At 37.7% G+C, this 10,805-nt stretch overlaps 1 protein-coding gene across 4 annotated transcripts in view; it reads right to left on the bottom strand.

Moving 5' to 3' along the window:
* Positions 1-10,805, bottom strand: part of CASK (calcium/calmodulin-dependent serine protein kinase (MAGUK family)) — a 548,810-nt gene that overhangs the window by 41,888 nt on the left and 496,117 nt on the right. For all 4 annotated transcript variants that reach the window (XM_006864257.1, XM_006864260.1, XM_006864259.1 and 1 more), the window contains 2 exons: positions 6,318-6,506; positions 1,092-1,170 (listed from right to left, as the gene is read on the bottom strand). In XM_006864257.1, the coding sequence (XP_006864319.1) occupies positions 1,092-1,170; positions 6,318-6,506 (268 nt within the window). The remainder of the gene's footprint in view (positions 1-1,091; positions 1,171-6,317; positions 6,507-10,805) is intronic.

Genomic DNA, 10,805 nt, shown 5'->3' with positions numbered 1-10,805 from the left:
ATCAAGGAAAAATAAAAGAGACTTCAGCAATGCATCAACTAAATGCAATGTGGGCACATTTTTGTATAGTGATTTCAACAAACCAGCTGTAAACAGTAAGTATACGGTGGTAAAAGAAGCTGAAATACTAAGTGGATACTTGAAGATATTATGGAATTGTTAATTTTTTAGGTATGATATGGTATTGTGGTTATCTTTATAAAGAGTCTATCTTTTAGAAGTGTACACTAAAACATTTATTTGTTGTTAAGTGCCATTGAGTTTGTTCTGACTCAAAGCAACCCTATATATGATTTCTGAGGAGTAGCTGGTGAGTTTGAACTGCTGGCCTCATGGTCAGCAGTTCAGTGCTTACCCAATTACCCAATAGTGCCACACCAGGACTTATAAAACATCTGGAATTTTCTTTAAAATAATACAGTTATGGAGGTGGGGGCAGTAGGGCAAATACAGATTAAACTAATGTGACCATACTACCTGGGTGGTGTAAACAGTTAAGTGCTCAATTACTAGCTAAAAGGTTGACAGTTCAAATCCACCCAGAGGCATGTTGGAAGACAGGCTGGGCAGTCGGCTTCCAAAATGCCACTGTCTTGAAAACCCTCTGGAGCAGCTCTACTCTGCACACATGGGGTAGTAAGGAGTCAAAATTGGCTTATGGGTAACTAACAACAAGAAGTGTGGCCACGAGGTAATGATAATTATAGCTAATTATGGGTATGTGGGAGATCACTGCACTATTGTGTTTACTTTTCTGCATGTCTGAAAATTAACACAATGTAAAAAAACAAACTCTCCTTCGTCCTAGTATTAGTCTAGCAGCGCAGCTGAAACCTATCCACCATGGGCGTACCCTGCTGGTATCTGAAATACCACTGGTGTAACGTCTAGCATTACAGCAACACGCAAGCCACAACAGTATGACAAACTCAGACAGATGAGTGGAGATACTTTATACAGACCATAAATTAAGTAGCTCTTTATGTGGATCATTAAAAACAAACAAGCAAACAAAAATTTTACAACAAAACTTTCTTTACTAGGCTACAGGAAAAAAAGTAAGAAAGACAAGAATTATATAGGAAACTTACCTTGCCTGTGAATCATGCCCCCATGCATAATTCTTGCAACAATACAATGATTTAGTTCATTCATTTTTAGAGTGATTCCCTGTAAAAAGTCAAATAAAAGTAAAATTACTATGAGATAACACTTTTCCTTTTTATATCTGTGATTTTGTGTTCGATAATTTTAATGACTAAAGTTAGGAAAACATTAAATAAAACTCCAGGGCCCTGAGACCCAAACCGGATGGTGGTCCAGCTACACTACCAACTGCTCTATAGAGAGGATGACAATGATGGCAGAAAAATGTGGAACAAAACTCAAAATCACAAGAGATTTGGCTTATTGACTGGATCAAGATTGGTAGAGCCCTGATACTATGGCTCTTAGTCACCCTTCAGGTCTGGAACAGTCAACTAATAGATCTATAAGGGGGAACAGTAATACCACGGCGGTACTACATACCTTAGAATCATCAATCATTGGAAATCCAAAGTACAGCATTTACCCAAGGTCAAAATTAAGAAGGGTCAGAAAGGAGAAGAAATGGCATCAGGAAACACAGGAATGAGGTGGGATAGGGGATTTTGCATTGTGGGGGATTGTCATCAGTGAAATGAAGTGGGCTGTGTATATACTGTTGAATGTAACACTGATAATCTGCTCTGTAAGCCTTCACCCAATTCACAAGAACAAGTTTTAAAAAAAGAAAATGGAAAATGGAGGAGACAACTAGCCACCACATGACCATGCCATGACAAAAAGAATATATTTGGCATTTCGGTGCTATCATAGTAGTAGTTGTTGTTGTTTAGTGCCGTCGAGTCGGTTCTGACCCATAGTAAGCCTGTATAGGGTTCCCCAGGAGTGCCTGGGGAACTTGAACCACCGACCTTGTGGTTCAAGTAGTATATGCACATTTTTCTGTCTCCACAATTCAGGTAGTTTGCCTGGATTTGCCTCAGCGGCCCCTGCCTGTGGCCTCTCTGGGCAGTAAGGTGGGGCAATTTTAAGATTTACTGCTCTCTCAGGGATCACTGTCCTTTATTGCCTGATGTCCAATGTCTTAAAAAATTAGACAGACTGATGTTTTGTGTAATTTTGTCTGTTTTCAAAATATTTTGGGTCATTTCAGGCAAGAGGGTAAATCTGATCCCTTGGCCAGAAGGAGTTTTACCATCATTTTTAATGCCAGATTATTATTCTAAGAAGTTGATTTTGTTTTTCAATTATTTGCTGTGATAACACATGCCTTCATATGTATGTCTTTGCACTATACCTGACTGATCATAAGAATCACACAGGAACTTTTAAATAATGTTGAGTTTTAAAACATATGTGTTGGATTTAGATTCAGTAGGTCTGGAATAGAGCCCAGAAATCACTATTTTTAATAAGCTCCCTTGGTGAAAACTAGTCTTGAATTTGAGATAGCTAAGGGTAGGGACTCTGTCTTGTCTTATTCATTGGAAAATAACACTCTGTTAGAAAACTCCATGAAACTATCTGATACTACATCTTAATTTGAACAATTCTCAAAACTGTGGGTTTGCTTGGTTCCTTTTTTTGCAGTTCACAAGAGTGGTAGGCAAACGATAGGAAAATTTGCTTTATCAAAAGGTTTCCAGTCCCAACCTGCAATTGGGATATTTAAACTTTATTTCTAACTTTTACAATCAGCATGTATGATTGCCAAGAGGACTGTTCCTATAAAAAAGCTGTAAATTAATATGTAAGTCAAATCTAATTTCATAAGGAAAATGATAATAATCGGATGGAAGTTCCAACCTTGAAATTAAGAAACTTATGTATTCATTCAACCAACATTACTGTGAACCAATCATGTGCCAAACACTCTGCTAGGCACAGCAGTGTAAAGACAGACAAGGTCTCTCATAGTTAAGAGAGGTTTACTTTGAACCAAGTGTGATTAACATTCATTAATTTTGTCTGCTCCAAATCTATCCTTTCTTCGGGGAATACAGTCCCATATTCTGGAAAACATTTTTCTCTAGAGAGGAATTGACTCATATTTTCTCCATTCCTAGATTCACAAATTCCAAGAAGGGATTAGCCCAACTTGGGTTATATACCTACTCCTGAAACTACCATCTTGGGGGAGAAATTGGGGGTCCACTTTTGGTCGTTCCTTGCTTACATAAGCCTTTTCTCTATTATCTAAGGTGTTCAAGTTGGGTCTTTGTCCCTTGCAACTATGGGAATCCCAATCACTAGAGAAATAATTATGGGTACAATGTTACAAACAGGAAAATACAGGGTGTGATGGGAGTGTACTGCCCTCGGGGAGTGGACCTAGCATAGTCGGGCACCTTGTAAAGGGTCCCCAAAGCATAATAAATTATATAGGGTTGGCCTTCACAGTAATAGAATACTTTAATTGACAACTACGCAAGCAAATAAACAGGTATTACAGTCAACAAAGAATTCGATTCCATCATTAAAAATGTTTTATGTATTACATCAAAATAATCACTGTCTTTACGGTACCCAGTCAAAAGGAGAATAAATACACCTTCACTGGGATCACAGAAGAGAGACAGAGTTCTTTGAGAAGACGTGGAGGCTATTTTAGGCCTTCTGAAAAATTAGCTCAAAGAGGTAGTTTTAAGCTTTCTCTTCAGTCTATGTTTCAGGTAACTGTCATGAGGCTGCGCCAAACATGATGATCACAGGGCACTTTTGGGCTTCCTTCTTGCTCCCTTTCACCTTCCTGTCTAGTTGGCTTAGCTGAACATGGCCTTTTTCCTGCCTCTCTGTCTCAGCCAGCTCTCTTCTATAGCTCAGTCATAACTGTTCTTACTACAAAAATGGTACAAAACTGCTGATTTGTTTGTTTCATGTAGGTATCCCTGTAGAAAGTGAGTTCCAGCAAGGCAGGGGCCATGTCTTACTTGTCATTATGTCGCTAGCATCTAATACAGTGTATTTGTACATGTTGTTAAGTGCCGTTGAGTAGGTTTCAACCCTTAGCGATTCCATATAGGATTTCTGAGGAGCAGCTGGTGGACTTGAAGTGCTGACCTTGTGGTTCAATCCAACATTGCAGTCCAGCGTGTTATCCCGCAGCACCACACCAAGACTCCATTGGTACATGTTGAGTGCTGTCGAGCTGGTTTCGACTCATAGTAAGCCTGTATAAGGTTTCTGAGGAGTGGCTGGTGAGCTTGAACTGTCGACCTTGCAGCTCAAATGAGTCTGCAGTTCAGCACATGAACCCACAGCGCCACACCAGAACTCCCATTTGTACATGGGTGGTGGTGGGTTTGTGCCGTGAAGTCGGTTCTGATTCATAGCGACCCTGTACAGGGTTTCCGAGGTGGTAGGTACTTAATTAACATTTGATCAAGGAGTGCATGAATATATAAAAGGAATAAATGGAATATTAGACTTTCAGAGCTGGGTGGCATCTTGAGGATCTTTGAGAGATCAGCAAATGGAGGCCCAATTATATGAAGTCATTTACCCAAGGCACCCCCAAATATGCTTGGGAAGCACCAGTAGTCTGACTGAAGGTGTCTGCCATGGCTCCTGCCTGTTGCAAGTTCTAGGATAATATGGTATAGCTGGCAAAGACCAGTCATTGAGAATTACAACCTGAACTGTCGAGAACGGAGGGCTCTCTAGTAACTGTGGCTGTAGAATCACTGCTTTCTAACTCTTCAATTTGGAAGGCAACTGGGCAACGTTTGTTAACTGGGTAAGTTGTTTTTGTATACTCCAATATCCCTGTTCTATACTTTGGCTGAAAAATGCAAATATGTAAGTTGTAATTTTTTCCCCCTCTCTTCTAAAAATATGATTCTACCCCTAAACTTGGAAGTTTCCCAAGGTTTCTTGTTTCAAGGGATGATTTATTCAGTTGTGCAAACCTAAAACTTAAGGGTCATCCTTGATACATTGTCAATGTACTATAAAGACCTATTGCTTTCACTCTTATTAGTTCTTTAATCTGTTTACTTCTTTTCATCTTGGCATTCACCCCTTGAGTTCAGAGTTTCCTCATCTTCCCTGCGCCACCACAATAACAGCCTCTTAACTGGTTTCCCTATACCCGTCCACTCTTGCCCCCTGTACTCCATGCTCCAGAGTGATATTTCTCCACTAAAAATCTGGGCTTATCTTTCAGCTTAAGACACTTCAATAACCTTGCACTGGCTTTAAAACAAAGAACAGAATCTCTAACATGTCTTTCAACACTTCTATGGTTCACCTTGCTCTCTGCAATCAAGCCACGGTGCTTTCTTTTCATTTTGAAACTAGGCGAAGTGCATTCTCATGAGGCAAAGGTAAAATTGGGTCTGATTCCCAGCCAATAAACTTCATGTGCAGCCATCACTTTAGTGTCAGTGGAGGCTTAAGTGGTGTTATAATACTGACCAGGTTCTAGGGGCACTTCCACACTAAGACTAGGAAGACAGTCCAGATACTCTACTTTAAAAAATCAGTGAATGAAAACCCTATGGAACACAAGCAATTATGGAGATAGTGCAGGATGGACAATGATTCGTTCCATTGAGCATGGGTCACCCTGAGTCCAGGTTGATTCTACAGCAGCTAACAACAGCCTTCTCACTACCAGGTTTCTGTCTGTGCTGTCCAGTTGATATCAAGTAGTCTTTCCTTGATCTTTGCAATCTGTGAATTCTACGAGAATGAGGCAGGGTTCAGCATTGATGCCTTTCTAACACTAGTCCTAACCACTGAGAAAATCTATTCATATGAATAGATAGTTTTCACAAGGGAGGAATTTTACTTTAGCAATGTTACTCATATTGATTGTCTGCTAATTTTGATGAAGGCAAGAGATCTGGAAACCATCAGATTTGTAAAAGGACTTTAAAGAAAGAAATAATGTCATGAGATATTCACTTTCTCAACACCAATACTAATATTTCATATTGTATTTTCCTTCGCTGTCCCAGAGGTTTTTACATGCTAGAGTCATGTACCAGGCATGTGATTCTTTAGTACAGGTGAAGGATAACTTTGAAAGGAGAGGTAGGAAGTGGAAGCAGCATACCTAAGCCATGGTTTCAGGCAGAGCGATTCAAGTTAAGTGTAAGTGAAAGGGAAATTTTGGATTTAGAAATTGAATTTAAAAAACAAAACAAAACAAAAAACTATCCATATCCTCTTTCTCTCCTCACCCCTAGTAGTACAAAGCAAAGGAAACAGATCTGCCTCATGCCGGGATTTTATAAGAGTAGAGAGAGCTTTCTTTTCCCACTTACCATTGGTTCATCTGTGTTCTTTTGGAATTGTACCAGTCGGACTCTGGTCACATTCTCCATATCCATGTCTCCGTTAGCACTTTCCGGAGAATCACCGTTTAAATAGGGAGAGGTGGGAGGAGGTGTGACCCTCAATGCTTCATCACTGTAAACTTCATGTGCCACTACGTCGTGAGTCTGAAGTAAGGCCTGTTATTTTATGATGGAAGTAAAATATTAAAACATTAGTATTTTAGCAAAAATCGAGAATACAAACATATATAGAATTATTCTTTGCCTCTCAAAAGGCTCTCTTATCCAGGACATGGAGAAATAGAGCAGCTGAGGACTCTAGACTCATGGAAAGAGAAAGTCTTTGTGCTGGCGGCCAGGAAGCAGGCTTGCAGAATATGCCCTTTGGTTGTTTAAATCATTATCTATTCCTGAGTGTTTCTGTGTACATCCCCCCCCCCAAAAAAAAAGACAGAATAGAAGCAAATACTGTTGAATAATGATGCACGGAGGAGACTGTAATCATTGCAATAAAACGATGAGTGTAAAACCAATGTTTTCCCATGTAAACTATCACTCAATTCACAATAAAAATGTTAAAAAAGAAAGTGTCTCTCATCCAAAGAAAACTCAAAAACATCCTACCTCAATATGATCATACCCAAATTTCTTTGTGAGAAATAATAATCATGTCAGATGGATTCTTGATGTCCTGGTGTGGTACTATGGGTTAATGCGCTGGAATGCAAAGTCGTTTTGAACCGTAAGGTTGGTGGTTCAAGCTCACCAGTCTCTCCTCGTAAATCTTATACAGGGTTGTTATGGGTCAGAATCGACTCAACGACACTTCACAAAAACAACAACGGATTATTAGAAAATGAATGAATGAGCAAAAAAGTGAATGGAAGTGTTTTTTGATTCCTTGACACAGGTGTATTGTCTGATGCTATGAAAAAGTGCCTAACTAAATTGTTCAAATAAAGCCAAACTTAAAATGCAATTCCAAATACTTTAGTAGAAAGAATTATTTCAAAATAGAGCTGGCAGATTTATGCAGGGTATTAAAATAGTAACAATAAGAAATAAGAAAATAACTGGTATATTGAGCAAACATCTTTCTATACATGATATTAGCAATAATACTTTCACATAACTCCAGAATTAAATATAAGTTGCAACATGCAATTTTCAAAAGAAAAATACGTACAACTGTACCTGAAAAAATTAATAATAATTTTCCAAAATAGCACATATGATATAGAACTTTTAAAGTTTAAAACTCCTTTATGTTTTTATTTGTTTCTATTTTCTGGAGCACTTGCCTGAATGAAAAAGAAGTTGACAATTATTATGATGACTTTTTCTTGCAAAGCCATTTAATTAAGATAAAGTGACATCCCTACACTGCTATCTGTATGTCAACTTGGTGACCTTGGATAATAAACATCTCTTGTCCCTAAAAGGCCATCCTTCCACTTATTGTACTTTTTGTGCTGTCATAAAAAAACAGCTTTTAATAAGCATGAACACTTCTGTTTCAAAGAGAATTTGTAGCTGACTATCAGTATATTTGGAACTTGATACAAACGACCTTTTCTTGCATGCTTACTAATATAAATTTTGTTCTCTTTTACTTTGTGATCTGTGTGGTAATGAAACAGCTGGAGATAATGAAATGAAATGCAAACTGCTTTACAACTGTAACCTCTAGCATCTTAAATGAAGTGACTTAATTAAAGGTTTAGAAAAGCTATGGCTTGGCTATCACGACTTTCCAGGCATGCATATGAGATAAAAAGAAAGTGGTAAAATCAGAAAGAAGTGATGCTGACTTGTCATCAGTAGAGAATATAGTTTAGGTTTTTAATGGAAATGGCAGATCATTCCAGGATCTCAGGAGCCTGGTCAAATGGGGGTTTCCTGGAGAGGAACAGAAGAGCTCTCACATTATGCAGAAGACGCTTGAACAGGGTTCTGACGCACCAGCCCTTGGGACCTTGGCCTCGGTATCAGAGCTCGGGCTGACACCCAGAGCTCATATGTGTAGGCTATGCTATGTGGGCAAATTATTTTCTGGTTTAACTGCATCTGCGTCAGACTAACATTTACAGCAGAAAGCAAAAATCAGTAACAGACTAACTGGAAAAGATTATCAGCTAAGATTAGGTTCATCATTAGGTTTACAGCACATGCTTTGTATGGCTGGAGGATATACAGCTAGGAGTCTTGGTATGGTCCTTTAGGATAAGCACTGGTAACCAAAAGGTTGGCAGTGCAAACCCATCAGCCACTCCTCTTAACTCTACACAGGATCACTATAAGTAGGAACCAACTCAATGGCACTCAACAACAACAACAACAGACAACCAAGTTTTCAGCAGGATAATGGCAGTTACAAGGGTTGAAGAAAGTGTTTATGCTGTATTTTTTTAAATGTTTTATTGTGAATTATATGATAGTTTACATGAGAGAACTTTAGTTTTACATTCATTCTACCGTATATCGTTTCATTGCCATGGTGGTTCCAATCCCCTCCATACATCATCAACCGACCAAAGGGTATACCCTACAAACTCGCCCCCCCCCCCCCCCGCCAGTCTTCAGTACACAGTCCCTCTCCCTCTCTGGATCCAAATATGCTGTATTTTTGCAAATGATTTCCATTCACCTTTTAAATTTTTTAAAAGACTTGCATTAATATATTATTTATATGGAAGGATAAAACCACAATTATAAAAATATCCATCAAACCTTTTTTTTAAAAAAAAAAAAAAATCAAATTATGTCACCAAATAAAGTCATACTCGATACTTCTGCCATCAGAAACAAATTTTTTAAAAGAATAAACGAAGCTACTTTCAGACTGTTAAGAGCCATTTAAAAATAATATAAGATTCATGCAAAATATAATAGGGAAATCATACTACAAGGCGTGTGACTCAGCAACTGCCACTAAGCTGAAAGAGTGATTTTTCATTACTTAAGAAGAATCAAGTAATAGGAAAAACACACTTTCATTTTTTTTTTTGTACTGTAGTAAGGATATGTATGAGATAACTAACTTCATGCAAGAATAAAAGACAAAAACAAAACTCAATGCTTTACAATGAAGAGAAAAAATACAAACTTCAGGTTTGAAATCTTCAATGATAATCACTTTAGGTTGTTATTGAAGTTTTATTATTAAGTGGTAAGTTTTATTATTTGTAAATAGGAAGTTACTTTTGAAACCTGAAGTTTGTATTTTTCTTCTCGTTATAAAGTGTTTTGTTTTTGTTTTTTTTTCTTCTTGCATGAACTTGACAGCACTTAACAACAACAACAAATTTTTGGAAAAGCAGGGTACAAAATTTGTTTTAAAATTTTCCTGGTCTATGTTTGATTTCTTAAAGAAACAATCTAAGCAGTAACCTTCTAGTCTACTAACATGTAAGAAATTTGCCTTTGGCTGTTTTTTTTTCTTTCTGACCTTTATTCTCTGGGTTTCGTATTTTATAACTACAATAAACAAAGGATTTTTGCTTTTCCAAAAATCATTAGAAAGAATGAGATAACTGAAAACAGGATTAGTCACATAATATTTTTTATCATGATTTCTAAATATAGAGTACAGACTTCTCCTTTTATGATTCAATGGTTTTTTTATTCATAGAGTTGTATGACAACCACTTTTAGAACATTTTCATCATTCCAAAAAGAGATCCTTCTCTGAGCTGTTCCTCCCAGCCTCCTCAGATTCTTATCGAATCTTTCCAGTTGTGAGGTGCTGTTGTCAGTTTGGTCTTATACACATAGTTCTCAAAGCTGACCTTTTTTTTACTAGCTCAGCTAACCTACTGTTTGATTTTCAGATAACTTCAAGGGATATTTTTGGTTTAAGGTTTTAAAGATTACCTCAGAGCAAAAGTTTCAGGGGTCCATGTAGCCTCTATGGCTCCAGAAAGCCTGATGTCTATGAAAATTGGAAATTCATTCTGTATTTTCCTCCATTTGATTAGGAGTGTGCTATAGAAATGTTGATCAAAATGTTCAGTAATGGTAGCTGAGAACCATCTAGTTCTGGTTTCATGGCAAAGGAGACAACTGTTCATGGAAGTGATTAGTCCCACATTCCATTTCCTCCTTGTATTCCTGAATTTTCTCCTTCCTCTCTTGCTCCAAGGAAAGAGAGACCTATTGTTGTACCTTGGATAGCAGCTTGAAAGCCTCAGATTTCTTCATATCGTTTACATCTATACTTGTTAAGTGCTGCCGAGTCAGTTTCAACTCATAACAACACTGCATACCTAAGGTTTCTGAGGGACAGCTAGCTGGTGGGTTTGAATCTCCAACCTTACTATTAGCAATCCAGTGCTTGTTACCTCTCCTTAAATTGATGTAACTATTTATAAGCATCTGTATTTTAAGTATCCGATAATTCGGTGTTAAATCATGTTGGATGATTAGATCAGAAAGCACTGAAAAAGCCAGAAATTGAGTAAGGAAGTATGAAATTAG

This window comes from Chrysochloris asiatica, unplaced genomic scaffold (assembly GCF_000296735.1).
Source record: "Chrysochloris asiatica unplaced genomic scaffold, ChrAsi1.0 scaffold00062, whole genome shotgun sequence".
NCBI classification, from domain to species: Eukaryota; Metazoa; Chordata; class Mammalia; order Afrosoricida; family Chrysochloridae; genus Chrysochloris; species Chrysochloris asiatica.
The sequence above is the reverse complement of the archived record's forward strand: the minus strand, read 5'-3'. Positions and strand labels throughout refer to the sequence as shown.